Source organism: Cryptomeria japonica, chromosome 7 (assembly GCF_030272615.1).
Source record: "Cryptomeria japonica chromosome 7, Sugi_1.0, whole genome shotgun sequence".
NCBI lineage: Eukaryota > Viridiplantae > Streptophyta > Pinopsida > Cupressales > Cupressaceae > Cryptomeria > Cryptomeria japonica.
This window is the reverse complement of record NC_081411.1, coordinates 359926025-359952516: the sequence shown is the minus strand read 5'-3', so window position 1 is coordinate 359952516 and position 26492 is coordinate 359926025. Positions and strand designations below refer to the sequence as shown.

Here is a 26492-nt window from a genome sequence, read left to right as displayed (position 1 = left end):
ACATTAATCATTTCATTCCTTTGACAACTCCTATGACTAGTGTTCCTACCTTCACATCAAACATCATGGCTAACTCTACACCAAATGTCATACCTAAAAATGTTAGTCATGGGGGCAATGCCTCTTCCTTCATTCCTCCTACCATGAGTGTTCCCCTTGTCACCCAATCACACTCGCCACCTATAAATGTTAGTCAAGGGGGAAACTACTTCAATCACAATTCCTTCATTCCTCATGTGAGTCTTCCATGTGTTACCCAACATTCTCCATTACATACTTATCATAGTGTCCCACCTCCTTATTCTCAATCTCTTCCTTCAGTCAACAATGTTACTCCTCCCTCTTAATCCAACATGTTTAATTTCAATCCTTATACCGAAGCTACAATCAATAGTCTAGCCCAAATAGTGTCTTCCTTACAACAACAAAGAGCTTCTATGCATCAATCTAAGTATAATGTGTTCACATTTGATGTAGCGAGCCCATTATCCAATTACATTGTTAGAGTTGTCCCTCCTAAACATGCAGAAGTCCCTCAATTGGAACTTTATAATGGAAAAGGTGATCCCTTAACTCATGTTAAAACATTCCAAACTTTGTGTAGTGACTTTGCTCATGATCAAAGATCATTAGCGAAATTGTTGTGATGCCCAAACTTTTGGGCAAAACACAACAATTTTTTTTAAATAACACTAAATTACTTGTGTTTTACGTTCAAATAGATATGATAACTTAATTAGTTCCACTAAAAGATATTTCAAGTGTCAAAATGTATGGGCTTCTAATGCGGGCGACAAATTATTTAATTTAACTAGGAGGCTTAGGACTTTTCCCAAGCTCCTAAGAAATTTAATAATCAAATTAGATTTTATCTGAGTGCTGAAAACAATCCAAATAACTTGAATATAATTTCTAATAAATTATATTTTAACTACTTGATATTTACAATAATTCCCATTAATTAAAGTTGAATAAATTAATTCTATAAAGTCGACGCAACTTTTATAATTAATTAATTCGCCCAATATATTTTCGAATTAAGTATATTAAATTTTACTATTATTTTCTTATAATATTTAAATAAGCCCCAAAATCCATTAAATTAATCATTAATACAAATTTATTGTATTAATATTAATTAATTAAGCAAAAGAATGTAAACTTCCCTAAACGTCATCGGATTAACTAAATCATTAATATTATTGAGTAGAAGATAATCTTTCATTATTGATATCTAAACCCCTAAAAGATTTAAATAATCATTTGCAATTAAATTACCCCCTTAAGAATTTTCAAATAGTCAATCATAATTAAAATACCCCATAGGGATTTAAATAATCATAGATAAACAAAATACCCTTCCTAACAATATAAAACAACCATCTAATAATTTCCATTAAAATTTTCCCCTTTAAAACAAATACATTCTTAAATTAAAATGCCCCTTCCTATATTTTCCACTAGACTCAAACTATCCTCTTATAAAATAAATCACCCTATTATATTAAAATAAATCTCCATAAACTATTATAAAATTACTTTATTAACAATGGGGGATTTCCCCCATTCACTTTAATTCAAATTTCAAAACCCCTCTTTTATTTTATATTCTTTTATTAACCCTATTTAGGTTTTCTCTTTCTCTTTTTTTTCTTAACATACATTATATTCCTTTTTCTTTCTGATTTTCTTTATTTAACCCTAACTAAGTCAGGGTTTAATATTTTTGTTGCAAGTTAAAATGTCCATGGCCGAAGGCATGGCGGTGGGGGTATGCAGGGTCGATGACGAAGAAGGGAGTGGGGAGGCAGAGGTCGAGGCCGAGCCCCGTGGCGACGGCGGCGGAGGGTAGGCCGAGCCCACCCTGCAAGACATGACCCACAGGGGTGGGTCGTGACCCGCAGTGTCGGGTCACCCACCACTGTGGGTCATGGCCTATAGTGGGGGTTTGGCCCTCCACTGTGAATTACGGTGTGCAATGGTGGTCGCCCTCACTACTCCCCCTTTGCTAGAAAAAAACTTTTATTTATTTATTTATAATTTTATTTTTAAACAGTTTTATTATCAGTTAAATACAAAATGATATATATATTTTTCAATTTAATACAACATCTTAAATGATCATGCAAAGTATATATATATATATATATATATATATATATATATATATATATATATATATATATATATATATATATATAAAATTTACACAGAGATAAAACTCCCAATTTTTTAACAGATTTAATTTTTTCTAAACACCTGCATTGTTAATTTATATATTATATACATTTTCTCATATAAAAGATCTCACTATTTTTGTTTTTTGAAGAAGTTTATTAACATCACATTCATTTCCTTATATATATATATATATATATATATATATATATATATATATATATATATATGTATATATGTATATATGTACATATACATATACATATACATATACATATATATATGTATAGATATATATATGTATATATGTATATGTATATACATATACATATATACATATACATATACATATACATATATGTATATGTATATGTATATGTATATGTATATGTATATATGTATATACATATACATATATACATATATCTATCTATACATATACATATATACATATCTATATATACATATACATATATACATATCTATATATATATATATATATATATATATATATATGTATATATATATATATACTATACATATATGTATATATATATATGTATGCATATATACATACATATATGTATATGTATATATATGTATACATATATGTATATATACATATACATATATATATATTTATATATATATATATATATATATATATATGTATACATATATGTATATGTATATGTATACATATATATGTACATATATGTATATATAGATATATACATATACATATATGTATGTATATATGTATACATATATGTATGTATATATGTATACATATATGTATGTATGTATGTATATATGTATGTATATGTATACATATGTATACATATATATGTATACATATGTATACATATATATGTATACATATATATATATATATATATATATATATATATATATATATGTATGTATGTATACATATATATATATATATACATATATATACATATATATACATATGTGTGTATATTTTCATGGAAATATACACTCACTGTGTTTACACAGTGACCTTTTTTCTTTATTTTTTTTCAGATTAGTGTATTATAACAGCATTGATCCATTATTTTATTTTTTAAAAACTAACCAGCAATATAACTATATGCAAGTAAATGAATAAAAACAAGATTAAAATATGACATTTATTTTGTGTAACTACATTCTGTTAAATAATTCTTACTACTGCAGATTTACTACTAGCACCTTTAAACATAAGAATATGCTCAAATAAATAAATGAATTGAAAGTATATTTATTTAACCCTGCATATTTAGATTTTATACTAAGGAGGTTTACACCAAAATTGAATATAGAGATAAAACTGCAATCTATTAAAATGTATTGCTACTCATTTCTTTTTCGCAATAGACATTACAACTGAAAATAAAATTACATCTCCTTACTCTTTTTCATGATAATAAATAAACAAATAGGAAGAAATACTTTTTTTTTGTTGAATATGTTGGATACAAAGATTTCATAGTATCTTCCCTTCTTACAACTTTTTTTTCTTGAATTACAACCATGTAAAATAGGGGAAAATAAATATGAAAATGAATCATGAGGTGCACTTGCAACACACTTTAAACACCACTCTAGGAAGATAGTTTTTCTCCATCCACTAACAAGTTGCATACTTGCAAATAGAACTTTGGATGTGACTATGGAGGCTCACCTCCCAACCTAGGCTTACAAGAGGCCACCCCCGAGCTAGGAGAACCAAGAACCAAATGGGTAACACACACACTCAATACACATTATAAGGAATCAGAGTTTACAAGAAATCATTTCAATGATGAACTCCCAATCCATGGCTTGCACAAAGTCACCAAGTGTCTCAAAACAATGGGGTGAAGGTGGACCCAAAATCTAAGGGGAGATCTACAAATAAACATTTGTTAACCACATGCCTTCACAAGGCTAAAAATATGTCCATCTACTTGGTCTCTCACATGACCAAAACAATCCTTATGACTCCCAAAACTCCCCTTATGACCCCCAAATTTTAAACAAACAAATATAGCAGCAAGGATCCCGGATCCTCATTTATCCCTCTCTTCCAAGAAGAGAGACTCTACACCCAAAGATTGTCCTAAAATCCATCACCCCAAGACTACTCTTCCCTCCCAAGGGTGAGTTTAGTCTTGACTCCCATGTACAAACAACAAGAAAAAATCCAAAGAAAAAAATAACTAAAAACAATGCCAAAACATATTTTCAAGAACATAGAAACATATTCATTTCACAACAATTTCAGATTTTATCATTTCAAAATATGAATGCAACTAACTACTTGGATGGAGTAACACCAACCTTCACTCTTGCTATGGAATGTATGTTGTAGAAGAGCTGCCCAATTCCCTTACAATCCTCTTACTTAGCCAAAATTCTATTCTAAAATTTTTAAATCCAATACTCAAACTTGTCTCCAAGATTGGAGAGTGGGTGATCAAAGCCCCAAGTTTGAATCCCTTACCTAAGTAGTCTCTCCTCACACTTTCCAACTTCCTTAGATAAGATGTGAGATCCCATAGGTTGGTCTTCCCAACCTCTTACATGGCTTCTAAAAATGGAAATTGAAAAAGGTAAGAGAAAGTGGGGAAGAGCAACTATCACTCAAATGGAAGGTTGTCTACCCAAAAGTCAATTTTTAAAAGTTCAATTTTCGTCCATCTTGGAAAACCCACTTTTGAAGTGACTTCACAATCACATGTGAGTGGTCACATGTCTAAAAATGACCCTTACCCCTATTAATATCATATGGGCCTTCAAAAGTGACCTAAACTCAACTATAGGAGTTAGTTTGACCCCCCAAAAACCCACCTAAAGTTTGTCTACGAGTCAAACTTGATTTGACCAAACTAATGGCTCTCTAACCAAGTTATCTTTTGGGACCATAACATGATACATAAAAAATGCACTAGGTTTCACAAATTCCCTCCAAAGGACATGCTATTTCTAACTCACACACATCACAAGTGTCAAGTGACACCATAAAATATACATCACTAAAATACACTTGGCATGTCCTTTTTGAGAATAATAACATAATAATTACAAATATGAACTTACAAACAGGCATCACTATTATGAAATTAAATACATCACATGGGGTATTGTCTCTCCAAATAGACAAACCTTGGCTTCACTATATCACATAGGTTTGGTCTTAGTTCTCTGTGTATTTCCATGGTCACATGGATTAATTTCCTGCACATCTCATTTCACACATTAGTAATCCAAAACCACATGCATATGTAAGCACAAGAAATGAAATACACATATAACATCAATTTCACAACATCACATCAATTGATCCAAATCAAAGAGCAATAGAGATAGTATCCAATTAACATTTTTCCTATCAATTCCATATGAAATCAATTACGAAATTGCATCATCATAAGCATCATATAAATCAATTTTTCATAAGGACATATATAAATGTATCATACCAACATCAAAAATAGTATTGAAATCAATGAAAGATGGAATACATCATATCCCATGATATCAAATCACCTATCAAATAGTATCTAAATCCATCATGCATCAAGATAATATATCAAATAATAAGTCTAACATGAAAATCAATGAATTGCTATGATGGGCTTGGGGTAGGGCCTCATAATCGTCTACTAGAACATTAAGGGATAGAGATTTGCACTGGTATTGTTCTTTGCCTTCTTATTCTATTACTTCTTTTCAACAATTGGCTAACACTTTTATTCAACAATTTCACAATAACATTGGTCCTAAAGTTACTTTGACTGATTTGATGCATTGTAAATAAGGTGTTAAAGAAAAAGTGACCGATTTTATTGGTAGATATAATCATTTGCATTCTCAAATTTATTTTCCTATACCTAACCAAGATATTTAAAATATTTCTATTGCTAATTTATAAAAAGATATTAGGGATAAACTTCTCTTAGCTAAGTTTACTTCCTTTCCGCAATTGTGCGCAGTACTTCACAATTATTAACTGAATGTGAGTCAATTGGAGCAATCTCCTTCCATAGCTCTAAGTGATTAGGGTGATAGTGCTCAACAATCATTTGTGAACTTTAAACCAAACAAAGGATTCATCAAATTTAATGAAAACAACAACATTCACGTAGTAGCCACTATAGGTGTGCCTCCCTTGTCTAAATACTTTAAAGAGAAAAATAATTTACTCCTTTGAATGAATATTTGCATAGCATTATGTCTCAATTATTATAGAGGAATGTGTTAAAAATTCCCCCAATCAAACCAATTTATCCATCTAAGACAACTACACCTTACTTTGATGCTAAATCCTTTTGTCAATATCATCATCAGCCTGGTCATGATACTAAAAAAATGTTTTTGATTGAGAAGTAAGATCAAAGAATTGATTGATAACAATACCATATATGTGGTAGGTGTGAATGATAAAGGAAACAAATCCATATCTCCTCCTAATCCAAACCTTCATATTTTCATTGATCCTTTACCATCCCATTCCACTAATGTGATTGAGACTAATCATCTTGCTTTCTCTCCCGATGATGTTGGCCTTGAATCTAACAATGTGATAAACCTTGTAGATCAATAAGGACCTCCTAAGGAATTGTGTATCACATTTGATCCTAGTGATACCATTAAAGCACCTGATGGCCCACTTTACATAAGTGCAAAAATCAAAGGTATACCTGCTAGAGGGGTTCTTATTGATCATGCTTCCATAGTTAATGTGATAACTAAAGAATTTCTTTATACTTTGCAATTGCATCAAGTGATATATGATTATATTGATGTGGCAGTTAGAGTCTTTGATGTCTTTTCTTGTCATTCTATTGGTTCTATCACACTTCCTATTTATGTCAACACTAAATTCTTATATGTTCAATTTTCTATCATTCCTACATCCGATCAATTTCATGTGAAGTTGGGACATCCTTGGCTCTCTTCCATGTAAGTGATCACTTTTACTATTCATAAGTGTTTGAAATTTCCTCATAATGGTAAAATCATAACTGCCAATCATACCATGTATCAACCTGTAGTGAGAAATGGAGATGTTTGTCTTGATTACTTTTGGTCTGAATGATTCTAGCCTCTTCAACCTAGAAGTGATGCTCTCTTTAGATCATATCAAAACTAGAAAAATGAAATGATTTTATCCTTGAGTAAACCTATAAATCCAACGCTTAGCCTTCCTCTTGATGACCATACACCCCTTCTTGAGGACAATATTATTCTTCCTCCTAAGGAAAGAAATAATCTTCTTCCCAAGGAGACATATAGTACTTCTCCTTCTAAGGATAATATTATCTTTCCTCCTAAAGAAAGAGATATTATTTTTCCTAAGGAAGAATCTATTCCTTCTCCTATGAATGAGTCCACTCATCCTCCCAAAGGTGGAAAATCTCTTCCTCCTAAGAATCAATCTATTCCTCCTAAGGGTAGACCTATCCCTCCTTGTAATGGACCTAGTATCCTTCCTACACCTCCCATTCCTCCTTTATATGGTGTGGATCTTCCTCCTTCATCTTATAGAGAGAAATGACCAACCTCTCCTATTTTCCAACCTAAAAGACCTCAGCCCATTCATCCTTCCCTAAAAGAAGAGACAAACCCTATACTTGATGAACCTATACCTTCAACCAAAACTAGACAAAACCATTGCGTGAGAGAACGTCGATGGATAAGTTATGCTAGAGCTCTTGAAGTTGTCTCCCAAACTATTTCTTCTCATAAAAAATCAATTGTTGACATGATTCCATTTTCTCCTAAACAAGATGCTCAACCTAATTCTCCAAGACGCAAAATGCTTAAAAAAAAATGATGGTTCAAGCTCTATTCCTATTAGAGCTCCTATTCTTATTAATATTGATGAAGAAATAGGTGAAAATATTGTTAATGATGAAAATGTTGATCCTAATATTTCTGACGATGAATATGAATATGTTGATGTTGACAATGATTTATTTGCAAAATTTTCAAAAGCATTAAAAACTAGCTCCTAGTAATGAACAAAGTGACTCGTGATTAGAGAATGGTCCTTGTTTGGAACTTGTGATAGCTCCATCTACTATGCTTGATGTGGCTCCTCTTGCATTTTTTCCACCTTCTTGAAATAATGATCAACAAGATCGGGGGGAGGATGACGTTCTTGATTAGCTTCATTAGCACTGTAAATTCTCTTTCTCTCTCCTCTCTTGCCTATTTGTGACATTCTTCTATTTATTCCCCTATTCTTCTATTTGGTGTCCCTAGTGTTGTCTACATGAGGATGATGTAAAATGTTAAGATAACATACTTGTATTTTGGGGTGTATCCTACCTTAAATAAATTGCTCCCGACAAGGCATGTGCAATCGCTTTAACATGGGGGCATACACTCCACTCATGATTCTCTCTTGATACTTAAAGTTACTTAGCAAACTTTGTCTTTGCTTTGTAATTTTTGGTGTTTTTTCTTTTCATGACTCATAGTAAGAGAACCTTACTAGTTGTAGTCATGGATCTCTCTTTCTCTCTCATAGTCTTCCCTTTTACCTTATCATTGAAGTTGTAAGATCCTAAAGTCCACTAGGGGCTTGGTGTATCTTTCATCTTTGATGTGGTGAAATTCTTTAAATCTGAATTCCATGTACCTTATCACGAATATTTGCATAACCTCATACTCCTTCTAAAGTGGGGGATAAATGTAGCATCCGAAAATTGCACCCCTCGCAATTTTTTATCACATTTGGGTATTTGCCTTAGTGTTTGTGCCCCTCGTCCTGATCGGAGACTTGATTATGCTCTCACACGTTAAAAACACCCTTCAGCCCAAAGATGCACCAAATTGCCACCTTGATCCTACCCCAAAATAGGGCAGGACTAGGGCATGGCACCATGATCCTCACCAAGAGCAACGCATGGCACCATGGCCCTCCCTAAAGGGGACCTAAATTGGACCCCTTCACTCATCTCAAATTTGAGCGGGAAATACCCCTCTATGTCAGCTCATGTCAAAAAATTAATTCATTCATCCTACTAGCAAGTATATAAGAGGGATTTCCCCTCTCATTTGATAGAGGAGGAAAATTCAAGAGATCAAGCATTCAAGAGCAATTCAGCATTTCCAGGCTTCCTTCAAGCTTTGGAGCAACAATAGAGTCAAGATTTCAAAGAAGAGGATATCATCATTCTAATTCATGAAGTCATAATTCCATATGGAGGCAAGCAAAACTTCACAAGGAGGTCTAAGCATTTCATTTTCAGTCAATTCAACATCCTCTCAAAGAGGAGGATCTCTACTTTCAGTCATTTCAATTACATTATTTCAACCACTTGGTTAATTCTAAAACCGTGGTTTGACCCAAAGGCAAACCCGTATTCCCAACACATTTCCCTTTCCCTCTATGTGCAGGAACCAGGTGTACAGCTGTACCTATGGAATCAAGATTTGTTTGCAGAGATGGAAGAACTATTTTCAACACGCAAAAAGTTTGGAGGACCAAGAGGGTGGGCATCTTGGTCCGGACACACGGTCCTTGCTACTTTTGGTAGATTTTGCAAAGCAACTTCAAATCATCTCAAACTTCTTAGATCTAGGTGCACAATGAAATCCCAAATTTGTAGCTCACTGTTTTCTCATATTTGTCTTCATTTCCAGCACTTAGTCTTAATTCAACTAGTCAACTTGCAAAAGAGGGTCAAACATGTTCCATTTTAATCAATCTACTTAGTATTCAGTCATAATCTGATTAGTGACTAAACCTAGTGGATTTACGCCCTCTTTTGAATGTAAAGGCATCGTCTCCCCCAAGCAAAAATAGGTGATTTGGTGATTTCTCCTTCTCTGTTGCAAATTGCCGACTCACCTAATTTTCCCCTTTACAATGGGTTGAGCATGTGAACCAACCTGGTGAAGTTAGAATGGAAGAGGGGGAGGTTAAGGTGACTGGTGCTAGTGACAATTGCACCACTTATCAAATTGTAGACAAGGAGCTGAAGGTGATGGGAACTGAACTAAAAATGTTGAAGTCCAAGATTCTCAACCTTGAGAAGAAGATGAGCAACATCTCCAAGTTTAGTCTTTGGGTGATGCATAGTTGTGTGACCTCCCTTTGTCTTATGCAAGTAAAGGTTTTGGGTGAAGAGGCTGAGGAAGAAGGCATTCACAAGGAGCTCTTCAAGTTCTTGACAGAAAATTGAAACAATGTGCTCCAATAAGCAGGTTGTAGAGTTAAAAAAGTTGGTCATGTGTAGAGTTGTAGGGTTTACTTTTAGTTTTACTGCTTTTTGTTGTTAATTTCTTTTGGGGCTTGGCTCCCTTGTTGAACAATTTGGTTAGCTATATTATGTTTTTAGTTAGCTTATGTTTTTCTTCTGGACTCTGTTTTATTCCTTTTAGTTGGTGGTTATTGTCTTCTTACAAATTGCTGCCTAACTAGCCGGTTTGATATTTTTGTTGTGGATGTGTTGAAGTTTAGTTCTTAACGTCTTTGGTTGTGGTTGTGATAGGGACAACACCCTTGTTTTGCTGCTTTTTAATATCAAAAACAAATTTACTTAAATGAATTGTAATATCGATACACTTTAATGGGACCTATTCAGTAATTCAAAAATAAATAACTCTATAGTCATTGATAACATCATAAATATTAAAAAATAGTAAGATATTTAGTATAAAGATAATTTTCATTAAAATATTAAAATACCTGCAAGTCTTGATCAATTTATTTTTCATTATGTCCTCTAAATATAAAAAACTTATTCTTTTGAATGAAAGGGAAGCATTATAAACATGCATACATATACACATTTATTAAAAAAATGTTCATAATACAAATAGTTGGTTTCACTATAATAAAAGGACCCCAATGAAATATTAAATGCTAAGTCACACACATGTTTAGATATATCCTTTTCAACGTGTCTAGTCTACCTTTTATAATAAATTGATTAAAAAGTAGATACCTTGAAAAAGATATCTATCAATATATCTTACATAGATTCATTTAAGATAGATATATTAATTCATAATATGATAAAAAATTCTAAATAAAAATACTCATTTGTAAGAATCATACTTAATATGACACTTTCCTAAAATAACTCCATAATTTAATATTGTTAAATTATCTCGACCGAGAGAGGAATTTTGAGGAGGGGTGTAGCTAGAGGTCTATAAAGAGAAGGACTCGTCTCAGCCATACGTTGTCAACTCAGAGGCTACTAGAAGGGAAACATTATAAACACATACATATACACATTTATTAAAAAAAAAATGTTCATAATACAAATAGTTGGTTTCACTATAATAAAAGGACCAATGAAATATTAAATGCTAAGTCACACACATGTTTAGATATATCCTTTTCAACATGTCTAGTCCACCTTTTATAATAAATTGATTAAAAAGTAGATACCTTGAAAAAGATATCTATCAATATATTTTACATAGATTCATTTAAGATAGATATATTAATTTCATAATACGATAAAAAATCATAAATAAAAATACTCATTTGTAAGAATCACACTTAATATGACACTTTCCTAAAATAGCTCCATAATTTAATATTGTTAAATTATAATAAATGTATTAAATTTTATATAAAAGAAATATAAAATATAAAATTATTATTTATTATTTTATATCAAAAAAAGCTTTTTGATTTGACAAATTTCTATATACCTAGAATCATATGAAATATAATTAAACTCTAAAGAGTGAAATTCTTATAATGTTTGTGCTTTATACACATGACTTTGATTGATGGTTTTTGTAAAAGAATACCATTAATAATACATAAAATAATGTACATAATTAATATATTTAGTTATTAATAGAACTGGAACAAAAAAAAGTAGAAATAAATGAAGGTCAAGAATATTATATACATAGAAAGGTGATACATACTAATAATGATGTTAGATTTCCACAATCCGTACTGCTTAAAGTCGTTGTCTTTAGATTTGATAATAAAAAAATCAAACACAATAAAATCTAGAAACAACAACTTTCAAGTATTAATAAATTGTTCATAATTACACATTCTTATGTATAGAAAAATTAAACAAGATTTTTTATGATATCGATGATGTATATAATTCCTTTTATGATTAATTGATTGATTTGCAATTCACTATTTATAATTCGATTTATTTCAACTAGTAGAAAATCTCTTTATTTATCTTTACCATAAATTATAATTAAAAATAAAAGATTTATACAATTATTTTAAAATAAATTGTCGACGTCATAATTTTACAAACACGTAATTTTCCATAAATAGAAAATGACATATGTAACTAAATCAACAACCACGTCATATTTCACACCACCGACTTCTTTAATTATCAATTTACATAAATTATATATCAACTCGTATCATTGTTAGAAAACTAAGCTTACCTAAAAAGAAAGTCGTCACTTTTCTTACCATCCTCTCATGGTGAAATTGATTTATATATTATTATAATACTAAATGATGGATTTGATTTCAATATTATAATATATGATGGAATTGATGTTTTAATTCATCCTACTGGAAAGTATATAAGAGGGATTTCCCCTCTCATTTGCTAGAGGAGGAAAATTCAAGAGATCGAGCATTCAAGAGATCAAGAATTCAAGAATTCAAGCATTCAAGAGAAATTGAGCATTTTCAATCTTCCTTCAAGCTTGGAGCAGCAATAGCGTCAAGATTTCAAACATTGAAGAGGAGATCATCATTCTAATTCATGAAGTCAGAATTCCATATGGAGGCAAGCAAAACTTCACAAGGAGGTATAAGCATTTCATTTCCAGTCAATTCAACATCCTCTCAAAGAGGAGGATTTCTACTTTTAGTCATTTCAATTACATTATTTCAGCCACTTGGTTAATTCTAAAACTATGGTTTGATCTAAAGGAAAACCCATATTCCAACACATTTCCTTTTCCCTCTATGTGCCAAAAGCAAGTGCGCAGCTGTACATATGGAATCAAGATTTGTTTGCAGAGATGGAAGAACTATTTTTGACGCACGAAAAGTTTGGAGGACTAAGAGGGTGGGCATCCTAGTCCGGACACACAATCCTAGCTACTTTTGGCAGATTTTGTAGAGCAACTCCGAATCATCTCAAACTTCTCAGATCCAGGTGCACAACGAAATCCCAAATTTGTAGCTCACTGTTTTCTCATATTGTCTTCATTTCCAGCACTTAGTCTTAATTCAACTAGTCAACTTACAAAAGAAGGTCAAACATGTTCCATTTCAATCAATCTACTTAGTATCCAGTCATAATCTGATTAGTGACTAAATCTAGTGGATTTACCCCCTCTTTTCAATGTAAAAGTATTGTCTCCCCCAAGCAAAAATAGGTGATTTGGTGATTTCTCCTTCATTGTTGCAAATCGCCAAGTCACCTAATTTTCCTCTTTACAATGGGTTGAGCATGTGAACCAAACTAGTGAAGTCAGAATGGAAGAGGGGGAGGTTAAGGTGACTGGTGCTAGTGACAATTGCACAACTTGTCAAATTGTAGACAAGGAGTTGAAGGTGATGGGAACTGAACTGCAAATGTTGAAGGCCAAGATTCTCGACCTTGAGAAGAAGATGAGCAACATCTCCAAGTTTAGTCTTTGGGTGATGCGTAGTTGTGTGACCTCCCTTTGTCTTATGCATGAAAAGGTTTTGGGTGAAGAGGTTGAGGAAGAAGGAATTCACAAGGAGCTCTTCAAGTTCTTGACAAAAAATTGAAACAATGTGCTACAATAAGCAGGTTGTAGAGTTTAAAAAGTTGGTCAGGTGTAGAGTTCTAGGGTTTAATTTTAGTTTTACTGCTTTTTGTTGTTAATTTCTTTTGGGGCTTGGCTCCCTTGTTGAACAATTTGGTTAGCTATATTATGTTTTTAGTTAGCTTATGTTTTTCTTCTGGACTCTGGTTTATTCCTTTTAGTTGGTGGTTATTGTCTGCTTACAAACAGCTTCTTAACTAGCCGGTTTTGATATTTTTTTTGTGGATGTGTTGAAGTTTAGTTCTTGACATCTTTGGTTGTGGTTGTGATAGGGACAACGCCCTTGTTTTGCTGCTTTTTAATATCAAAAACAAATTTACTTAAATGAATTGTAATATCCATACACTTTAATGGGACCTATTCACTAATTCAAAAATAAATAACTCTATAGTCATTGATATCATCATAAATATTAAAAAATAGTAAGATATTTAGTATAAAGATAATTTACATTAAAATATTAAAATACCTGCAAGTCTTGATCAATTTATTCTTCATTATGTCCTCTAAATATAAAAACTTATTCGTTTGAATGAAAGGGAAACATTATAAACACACATACATATACACATTTATTAAAAAAACTGTTCATAATACAAAGTTGGTTTCACTATAATAAAAGGACCAATTTAATATTAAATGCTAAGTCACACACATGTTTAGATATATCATTTTCAACATGTCTATTCCACCTTTTATAATAAACTGATTAAAAAGTAGATACCTTGAAAAAGATATCTATCAATATATTTTACATAGATTCATTTAAGATAGACATATTAATTTCATAATACAATAAAAAATCATAAATAAAAATACTCATTTGTAAGAATCACAATTAATATGACACTTTCCTAAAATAGCTCCATAATTTAATATTGTTAAATTATAATAAATGTATTATTCTATATAAAAGAAATATGAAATAAAAATTATTATTTATTATTTTATATCAAAAGACATTTTGATTTGAGAAATTTCTATATACCTAGAATCATATGAAATATAATTAAACTTTAAAGAGTGAAATTCTTATAATGTATGTGCTTTATACATATGGTTGAAAAATCCACTAAAATATATGACTTTAAGTGATGGTTTTTGTAAAAGAATATCATAACAATACAAAAAATAATGTACATAATTAATATATTTAGTTATTGATCGAACTATAACAAAAACAAAGTAGAAATAAATGAAGGTCAAGAATATTATATATATATATATATATATAAAGGTGATAAATACTAATAATGATATTAGATTTCCACAATCCGTAGTGCTTAAAGTCGTTGTCTTTAGATTTGATTAAAAAAAATCAAACACAATCAAATCTAGAAACAACAACTTTCAAATATTAATAAATTGTTCATAATTACACATTCTTATGTATAGAAAAATTAAACAAGAATTTTTATGATATCGATGATGTATATAATTCCTTTTATGATTAATTGATTGATTTGCAATTCACTGATTTAAAAGTCGATTTATTTCAACTAGTAGAAAATCTCTTCATTTATCTTTACCATAAATTATAATTAAAAATAAAAGATTTATACAATTATTCTAAAATAATATGTCAAAGTCATAATTTTACAAACACGCAATTTTCCATAAATAAAAAATGACATATGTAACTAAATCAACAGCCACGTCATATTTTACACCCACCGACTCCTTTAATTATCAAATTACATCAATTATATATCAACTCATATCACCGTTAGATTACCTAAAAAAGAAAGTCGTCACTTTTCTTACCATCCTCTCATGGTGAAATTGATTTATATATTATTATAATGCTAAATGATGGATTTGATCTCAATATTATAATATATGATGGATTTGATCTCAATATTATAATATATGATGGAATTGATTGAAACATTATATTATTATATTATATGATGGATTTGATTTAAATATTATACTATATGATGGAATTGATGTTTTCAAAATTATAATGTAGTGTGGTAGTAATAATGAGATTACCAAGGATATAATTGGGCCTCTCAGAAAATGTCCACATTGACATAACTTTTTGTGCCATGCTCCTAGAAGCTTCCAAAGACCAAGTGAAATGTCAATGACAAACAAGACACCCACCAAAAGGTAATAGACCATTTTCAAAGTCAAATTAGATATATTCTTAACAAGGACTCCAATAATGGATAACATAATCATTTTATGTTGTCTCAATTGCTCATATCATTTAGGACCAACTTTCCTAATAGATGTGGACTTCTCAGTGGTAATGTCAAGTCTCTATAAATCTAGATTTCTTCCAATTGAATTGTGACCATGTGACCATAGTATAAAAGTGATTTACTCCATCCACAAATCCAAGTCAAATTCTAGTGAACAATCCTATATAGAATATAATGCTTGGACAAGCAAAGAAATCCAGAGCACTAACTAAGTAAAGCATAAAATGACAAGGAATGATGGGGCCACAAATTGTGTGTTGGCTCACTATTAGTATCACATTTTCCTTTTGATGATCAATGTATCACATGTGGACACAGGTAACAAACAACAAAAGCATTAGTTAGGTTTGTAAGGAGAGGCTTTTTAGAAAGATTCCTTAAGAGGAAGATAAGAATATTGGGCTTGCATATATAGATCTTAAGGTGCGTGCCCCCCTCAAATGGTGTTTTGTGGATGGATCCTAACTCCTTTTGCCGACCATTCCACTTTCTTGAAGTGTGGAGATCTATATCACAACTTTCTTGAAGTGTGGACATCTATATCATATGGGTCCTACCACTCACTCACAAAAAGGAGCTTCATAGATAGGTAGAACATCTAAGTCATTAGAGCTTTAAATAGTTTACACTCAAAAACTTTTGAGAACATACTTTTATGTAGGAATATATTGAATGTGTGAGCTTTAAATGATATTCACTCACAAACTTTTGAGAACATATTTTTATGTAGGATTATAATAAAGGTATGATTTTGTTATGAGTTTCGATCAAGGCAAGATAGTATTACATTCATGCAATTCTTTTCTTTAATTAAAAATCTTTGAATGATTTCTTTATAGTTTAGATTTAATTTTTATTTAAAATAATTATAAAATATTATTTTACATAATTATTATTGGATAGAGTAGGTAGAAAAATCAATTTTCAAAAAAAAAATTATATCATTTTTTTGTACTGTATTAATGACTTTGGAAAGCGTGCACAAATTTCCGTGCAACAAGTATGGGTTTTTTATTACCCAGCTCTCATCGTCCATATATTTCTGTATTGAAAATCTTGCTTTTAATTGCCTCAAGCAAAGAAAGTTAAAACACGAAAAGATAGGTGGCAATATACTTATATGTCCTACATTAACTATTAAATATCTAGTGAGTGGATTCTTTAGTAAGTTTTTTAATGTTTAATCATAAGAAAAGGTAAAAACATACAAATAAATCAAATGACAAATAGTAAGAAATTAAACTATTTTATATTTATAAATATTTGTGTTGGGTGTAATTTGGTGGGTGAATACATAGGGAAAAAAAAATTTCAAATGTAAAAATCAATTAATTTTAATTTTTAGCAAATCTAATATTATAATTTATTATTATTATTTTATTAAAATGATTTGAGATATATTGTTTAGTTTGTTTTATGTTTATCAATAATGTTTATTATTTTTTATCAAGAAAAGTTAAAAAAATAGATTCAATTAATTTGTAATTAGAAATTTTTATATTGGTAAGAATATCTAGTTTTTTCCAATAAAATTTATCTCTTATTTTTAAATTATATTTTTTTTGCATTTCTAATTTTAAAAAATTTAACATTATTTTTTTAAAACAATCCCTTTTTCTTCACATTATAACACATTTATTGACATATGTTTTTTGTCTTTTAAATTTTCTAAATTTTTATAAATTTAAAAAGTCTTATATTTTTATTTTTATTTTTTCAAGAGTATAAGAATCCACTCATCCCACCTAAAAGATTTAATGCATCAAGAATTTTTTAATAATTCTTCTCAATATTGTAATATTAAAATAAATATATGTATTTTATATATTCAATTTTGATCGAAGCTATTTTTGTATAATATATTATTTAAAGGTATATTTTAGTGTTAAATTTGGTTCATAATTTCATCAATTTATATGAATGGTCAAATGCAATTTTATATGTTATCCACGTATAAAAGAGGTATTATGCCCCTACTTTCTACTTTTAAGATATAAACTTATTAGTACATATTTTCTAATGTTATATAGATTCTTATGTACACAGATATCAAACAACAAAGTTGCATGCTAACACCTTGTAAAATAAATTAGTTTATACGTTTTTATCATACCTGTTTTTTTAGAGAATCCTCCTCTAACTTGTCTATGATTACATGCATGCTTTTCTTTCATTATTTTTATCTTTGAAATAAAAATATAAAATATATTTGTAGAATTAACAAATTTCAAACTTTGAATTATTAATATCAAATTGTTTTTATGGGGATTATTATTTAAAATGTATACAATAATGTCCTCATCTAATATTAGCTATGCTTCCATTTCCGCTTTGAAAAACTAAATATTTTAAATTTATAAATAAGCTAAATATTTAGATTTTAGAATATATCTACTATAATCATGCTCCAATGCTATGCCTTTTTTATTGAATCGAGCAAAGGAAAAAACTACATTATGGAGGCAACCAAACAACTACCAATTTGCATGAATAAACAATAGCCTTAACATCCCAGAAGATTAACAAATTGTAGTTCATATAAAAATATATTTACCAAATGAGCTTCCTTGCTTCCTCCAAACACTATTGTTAAAATAAAAGCAAACAACATATATATTTATCTCTACCTCTCTATCCCTCTATGATAGTGCCACATCTCTCTCTCTCTCTCTCTCTCTCTCTCTCTCTCTCTCTCTCTCTCTCTCTCTCTCTCTCTCTCTCTCTCTCTCTCTCTCTCTCTCTCTCTCTCTCTCTCTCTCTCTCTCTCTCAACCTTTATCTCTCCCTCTACCTCTTTCTCTCTATCTATCAATCTTCTTATAGATGTATCTCTCTATTTTTATCTCTAACTCTCCCTCTAATTCTCTCTAAATCTCTGTCTATTTCTCTCTCTTCGTCTTCCTCTCTATATTCATCTCTACTTTTATCTACTCTAAACTAATGGCAGGAGCATGATGCTTTGTGTCTCTTGTTTGGGTTGGGTTGTGATTTAGTTTTAAAATCTAAATTAATATTTTATATAAAGTTGTTTTATTAATTCATATATCAAAAAATAAGTTAAGAGGTTAAATGTGTATATTTATTTGGTATCTTACATGCTATTAGGATAATTGAATAGAATCTAAGATATTATTACTTTCATTCTAATATCATTTGATTTATAGTATATTAATGGGTATAAATCTATATTGTATGTGGGATTTTAGTGTCATGGTAGAAACATTTTATGGGTAAGGTGACCACCAAGATACAAATCTTCATTGAGCCATTGAGCTTGCAAGCCTTGTGCCTTTGTTGGGTTGTTGAGATTGCAGATTTGAACAAAGTGAAGTGTGGGGAATGAAAGTCCCTCAAAATTGGTCTTGTAGGAAGAGATCCTCCATAAGTGGTCTCTCTTGGCTTGGGCCAAGCTAGAAACATAGTTTCCCCAATAAAAAAAAATGGGTATTAATTTGCATCATAATATTCATTATGTTTTTTAGTGCAATCTTTTATTTAATAAGAGGTATTGAAGACATTAGTGAAGCAAAAAAAATTATATTAACAAAATATAAATTTTTAGGACTTGATCACATGATAGAAAAATCTCTTGAAAAAAACCCACAACTACAACCTAATCTTGTACTAATGATCTTGATCCAAATTTCACCACATGTCCCAACTTAAAAATTTCTATTTTTTACCATTTATTATAATAAGATTTTCATGCATTGACATATTGAAATTAAAAAAGAATATGAATATTATTATTTTATAGTCATCCCTTTTTTATTTTTTTGAAGGTGTATTATTCGTTCCTTTTAAATGATAATACTTACACCTATTCATCGTCCGAAAACATAAATTTGAACAATTATTTCTTCTATTAAATTTATCATTACATTGTACGTTTAATTAAATGTGAGTTATATTGATTATTTAAGTAGACTCTGAGTTAATGTAAAGTATGCTTTAATTTCTTAAAAAATAATATAATAATAACTCGTAAAATTTAACTTAAAATAAACTTATTAAACACTTTGCTCAAAGATATTTAATATTTTTAATATTATTTCAAAAACATTAATAAATTTATATTTTATAGGACATTGTAAAATGCAAGTAAAAATGTTTTGTCCAATGGTTGATCTAAGTGCACAATTTTTTTTGTGATGTGATATCCATTTCATGCCTTTAAGTGCAATCACTCTCTTTAAAGACTTTATGTGGAGGTAAAGTATACATATATATGATTAGGAATATCTATGTGGGGGAACAAATTCACCATCACCAATTCTTCACAAAATCACTAGAGAATAATGAACTCAAGAGAGTAATTGTTATTTTTGACACGGGCATACAAAAGTGGCTATCATAGTCAAGATTGAAAAGCCTTAGTTCATGTGAGTCATTCGTACTTTATTCCTTTCTTTTAGACTAATAACCTACCTTTTATTTGAAGAAATGAAAATGTTTCCCATAAGTAAGCTAAGATAGGACTACAGAACCTAGATTTTCCTTAGCAACTGAAAAAGAAGTGTCCCATCAAAACTGAGTGGTGGGGAAGAGTATTATAATTGGATTTTTGGAGGCATTTGCACACCAAAGAGGAAGAAAGAAAGTAGAGTGAAAGAGGCCTCCATGTATCTAATGTGTTTTAATATAGTGATCATTTATTTTAATTTCGATCTCGATATTTTAAAGATTTTTAATAAGTCTATTAGGGATCAAGTTTTGCTCAGTGTAAGGCTTTGACGACATAAGGGATGAGATCAAGATCATGCCTTGATCGAATTTGGTGGAATGGATACACCTCAGTCCTTGGCTCTTAGCCAAAGAGGTTTTGGCCTAAGACTTGTGCTCCTATATTAGATAGCTGAAACAACTTTGTGAATGAAAAAAAATCATTAAAAAAAATTAAAAAAAGTTATCTAATTTAGATTTTTATATGAAAATTTTAAAATTATTAAATATGGATTTTGACATGGATATTAAGATTTGAATAATAATTTTGAGATTTTTTCATAGTATTTATATAATTTTTTTATTATTCAATTATGTTTTGGAAGAAATAATTTAGTTTTAAGGATTTTGTTATGAAATATTTAATGGTATTTGTCCTAGAAATTTTAACGTCATCAAAATTGATGTTTGTAATTATGGTTTAAAATAAATGTATTTAGTGATATTTGACATATAAATTTTCAAGTCATCAAAATTAATTTTTGTAATTATGTTTTAAATTTTAAAATAAAAATTAACAACGTTTTACTAAATGTTAATATGTTATTTATTTATTACAAATGAATGTCGTGTGGCATCTTATTAGTGGTTTTAATTTTATATTTTAAAATTAGTATTAGAAAGTATTATTATGGTGGCAAGATATTAATTTTTTATTAGAGCTATGAATCATAAACAAGTTTTAAAAAGGTCTCCAACATATTTTACAACAAGATCTACAATAAGGATTATGGATCAACAAACAACAAAAGAACAGGTCTAAAAAGGATCCCAAAAGTAGACATCAACCTACAAACACATTAAAACTAAGGAAGAGAGATGCCAAAACAATAGTCAAGATGGTTAAAATCCAAACCTCACCGAACGCTCTCAAGAGGACTAAGATTGAAATCGATTGTCCTACCTTTCTTAGAAGAAGTATCAATCTTAGTCAAAGGGCTAAACAAGTTTTGAAAAGGATTCAAAAATAGTTTACAACAAGAGCGACAATACAGATTATGGATCAACAAATAACAAGGGGATGGGCCTAAAAAGAACCCAAAAAATAGACATCATGCTACAAAGATATTGAAACCAAGGAAGAGAGATGCCAAATCAATAGTCAAGACTGTTAAAATCCAAACTTCACCAAAATCTCTCAAGACAACTAAGACTGAAATTGATTGTCGTACCTTATTTCAAAGAAGTATCAATCTTACTTGAAGGGCTAAATAAGTTTTGAAACGTACCGCAAAATATTTAACAATGAGATTGACAATAAAGATTATAGATCTACAAACAACAAAAGAATGAACCTAAAAAGAACCCCGAAAATTGACATCAAGCTACAAAGACATTGAAACTATAAAAGAGAAATGCCAAACCAATAGTCAAGATGATTAAACTCCAAACCTTACCAAAGGGGATTGGCCTATAATTTTTTCAAAAAGTAAATATCTTAATTGAAAGACTTTCAATCATAACTTTAAGTGTTTTTTTCCCTTGCATGAGAATCCCCTACCAGTCTTAGTCCCCATCTATGCAGTGATAGCAAGGAATACAAAGTGACTCTGTGACTTAACATTAACTGTCTTAGTGACCACACGATCTAACACTTAACTATCATATAAAAGAAATGTGAAATGGAGGACTGACACAGACTTGTGAAGTGACAGTGGCCCCTTTACAACCACCATCTTAGGTAGTTGACCAAAGTATACCCATTATCCATGCTACTTCAAATCAACAACACAAGCGACTGTCAAGAACGATGAAAATGACACATTTAGAGATGAGAGGAAAGAATTGGAACCATGATTTATTACAACAATATCAGCGGTTTCATAGCTTGAAATACCACGGTTGCAAGTGAATAATGTATAGGCCAGGTGTTGAATGAGATCCATTTCAAATCAGAACTTCCTGCATATACACAAAGGTTGGAATTTGTTGTAATATGGGAGAAATAAGATTTTTTTGAAGGTAGAAAGTGATATAGAAATGGAATAATTTTTGTATTTTGTGATTTAATTTATAGGTCATTTGTAGTATATAGGATTGCACTCTATTTTCAGTGGTGTTGAAGGAGGTGTTCAGCTGTGTTTCAATTCAAGATGTACACGTCTTATCTTTTACAACATTTCAATTTGTGACCTCTTTAAATATGTCAATTTTTTGTAGTTCATAATATAAGGAGCAATGCTTTTGGATTGTACCTTGTAAATATTATTATCATCAAGAGAACGAGTTTTTCATCAATGTGTGAACTCAACTATATTATTGATTCAAGGAGATATAAGAATTTTATTGTAATGGCCCGTGCATTATCAATGTTAATTGATCTTGTTTATAAATTGTTTTGATTAATCAACAGCACAAGGTTTTCATCATGTGAACTCAACTATATTATTGATTAGAGATATACGAGTTTCATTGTAATGATGCTTATCAATGTTATTCTATACTATTTATAAATTGTTTTGGTTAAGGAAAGAGTCTTAGGGATTCAAGTGATGTCTTCTAAAACTACAACATATGAGTTCTATTATGCACTATTAAGGTTTTAATAGAAGGGACTGTTAATTTTTATCTTTATTTTTTATGGAGGTTCAGACCTGCAAGTACGACAGCCCAACAAGGGTACAAAGCCTCCGAACACACTAGCCCAGCAAGGGCCTTCACAAAGTAGTTTTAGTCACCCAATATGTAAGCACGGGTCTATAGGATGAAACCTATTCAGCTAAGAGCCATGGACTGAGGGATATCGATTCTACCAAATTTGACCGGGGCACGATCCCAGCCTCATCCCTTATGATGCAAAAGTCTTGCACTCAGCAACACTTGATCTCTGGTGGGCTCATTTGGAGCCATTCAACTTCACCAGCAGACCAAGAGTCCATTGACTGAGCCATTAAAATTTAATGTTTTAGTCACCAATAAACTATTCAAGTATCTTGACTTTTTATATTTGTCCTTACCTTATTGAGAGTTTAATGAAGCCATTTCCAGTGATGTTAGCACTTGAATTTATGCTTGTTTACTTTGATGTAAGCCATAGATTATGTTGTGTGTTCTTCATGTCCATAAACAACGACAGAAACAGGATTTGAAGTTAATTTCATGGTTTGAAAGCCATGGCGAAAACTGTTAGAATAAGTCAATAGCAGATTTTTGCATAGTTTTTGACAGTCCCAGTTCGTTGTGATTTGTGATTTGTCTCTGAGTTAGATGTCAATAATACCCAGTTTGTTATCAAACTTTTTACCAGTTTTATAGGAAGACTATCGAATTTGTTAGATCTCTATATATGCAAATCACTAAGTTCTTTGCTGTTCTCATATATCTGTCTAAAACTTCATTATTTTTTAAAATAATTGATGGGAAGCATGGAAACAGATATGAATTCTGTTTTCTTTGACATGAAATTTCGAGTTTTTTTCGGAAATTTAGATATATGTTTTGATAATATTCTCGGACTTGAGGAGTTAGGAAGAAATTGGCGTAAAACTTTACACCATTGAGGCTGTTAGGTTGCCTCCTTTTTCTTAAATCTGGAAAATACTCTCGTCTGTTTTCTATTGTGGAAGATTTTGGTTTTCACTGGGAATTTGTCCTTATTTTTGAGCACTCAAAATTCTGACTTTTGTTATGTAATTTGTTGAATCTTTTAATAATTTTTTTTCTTGCTATGTCATTTACCGATCAAAAAAAAAGGATGAAAAAGTTTTATATAAAATTTTGAAATATATTTGAGTTAGAGACTCCCTGGAAATGGTTGACATGTCGAATTCCCAAAGTTGGAGATGGAAATCAATGGAGGGCCTGCCAATTCGAAGGGAAGATCTAGAACAACTCCTAGAACAACTAGAAGCAAGAAATATCAGTCCCAAAAGAGGGGTAGACTTTTTGATCTAGGCGCCATATCATCCAAAATAGGGCAATATAATTCAAAAGATGGATATAGAATTCTAGTCAGCCTTGCAATTCAGAACAAGCAAGACATCCCTCTGAAGCTGTTTTGGAGCCCCAAAGTCATCCCAAAAGCAGGCATCTTTGCCTGGCTAGCCTTTCAAAAAAAAATTCTAACTGCAGATAAGTTTACAAGAATGAGTTACAAAGGACCATCGAGATGTATTTTTTGTAAAGCCCAATCAGAGACAGTGGATCACCTCCTTTTGAATTGCCCCTTTGCTTCTAAATGCTGGAGATGGCTCTATGCTAAGTTGGGTTTGTTTATAGCCCTGTCGAATGACATCAAGTCTCTATTCCAAAGTTGGCCCCTTCCTCTTAAGGAGAGCTCCCTGAGTCAAATTTTGGAAGTGTCTCCATCATGCTTAGTCTGGGAAATCTGGAAAGAAAGGAATCGTAGGCTATTTGAAGGCAAAGCTAGGAGGCATAAATCAATTCTAAACTCAATTGAATCGACAATAGTGGACTCAATCAACTGCAGAATAGCGTTTTCTTTGGATCAATCCAAAGTCTTCTCTTCATGGGATGAAAATATCAGGCTAAAGTGGCAAGCATTCAAAATGCCTTCATCCTCTGGTCAAAAAATCAATGCTAGAAAAGATGCAACCTGGTCCCCCCCAAAGCTTTGTTGGGTAAAATTAAACTTTGATGGGGCTTCCAGAGGCAACCCAGGCCCCTCTGGAATAGGTTACCTAATCAGAGATCAATCAAGAGCAATCATAGGGAAAATGGCAAAGCTAATTCCACCAGACACCAATAATATAGCAGAATTCACAGCTCTGCAACTTTGTTTGATAGACTGCATCGACCATAGCTTAAAAAATGTTTCAGTGGAAGGAGACTCGGAGATAGCAGTGAATGCAATAAGAAAGAAAAAAACTCCAAACTGGAGACTTCAAGCAATCTTAGAGAAAATATTAGAAAAATTGACTAGAATTGAGCATTATGAAGCTAAACATATCTACAGGGAAGCTAATGCAGTGGCAGATGCCTTATCAAAAATAGCAGCTCAAGGAACTTTCATTCATTGGTGGGATCAGAGTTATTAGCTTAGCTGTAATGCAGATCAAATCATTCAGCAGGTTTCGTCCATTTAGAGTTTTGGGAATGCTCTTTATCATCCTGATTGAGGTGTGCAGATTTTAGTTTTTGTATTATTTTTTCCCGCACTCCTTTGGCGGGTTTGGGTCAACGGCTATTTTTATTTTTTAATTCAAGTCTCCACTTAAACCCGGGGTTTATGGTGGGTCTGGTTTAGCTTCTGCCAACCCTTCGCTTAAACCTATCTAAGCTCTCTTCTATCTGTGCTTCCTGAAGCTCCAGCTGGCTTCCGCCGTCATTTAGTACCCTATGCATGAGCTATCCGCAGGTTTCTCTTTTTATCTGCGCCTCAGAGATTTGGCTTGCTTAGGACAATTATTCTCCGCCACCTTCGCTGGAGTTATTAATGCTCATCCGCTCCTCATTATTAGGTGTTGAGATGTGCGCCCGATTATCCTGCCGAAGCGTTTTTTGCACACTGCCTTCATTTCTTTCCTACAAAAATCTTCATAATTCATTCTAGTTTTCTTTTCTCTCTTATCGGTTTTCCTTTGATCAACCATGTCAACTGAGGCACCGTTTGGATTCATCATGAGTGTCTACCCAAGGCCCTCCTCATGCTTTGGTGCAGACACTC

General features: G+C 31.1%; 1 protein-coding gene across 1 annotated transcript; it reads left to right on the top strand.

Annotated features, from left to right (window-relative positions):
• The first annotated feature begins 1741 nt into the window (after positions 1 to 1741).
• On the top strand, positions 1742 to 25863 carry LOC131856762 (uncharacterized). The gene is made up of 2 exons (XM_059208682.1): positions 1742 to 1848; positions 25476 to 25863. The coding sequence occupies exons 1-2, from the start codon at positions 1742 to 1744 to the stop codon at positions 25861 to 25863; spliced, it is 495 nt and encodes a 164-aa protein (XP_059064665.1).
• The last annotated feature ends 629 nt before the right edge of the window (positions 25864 to 26492 follow it).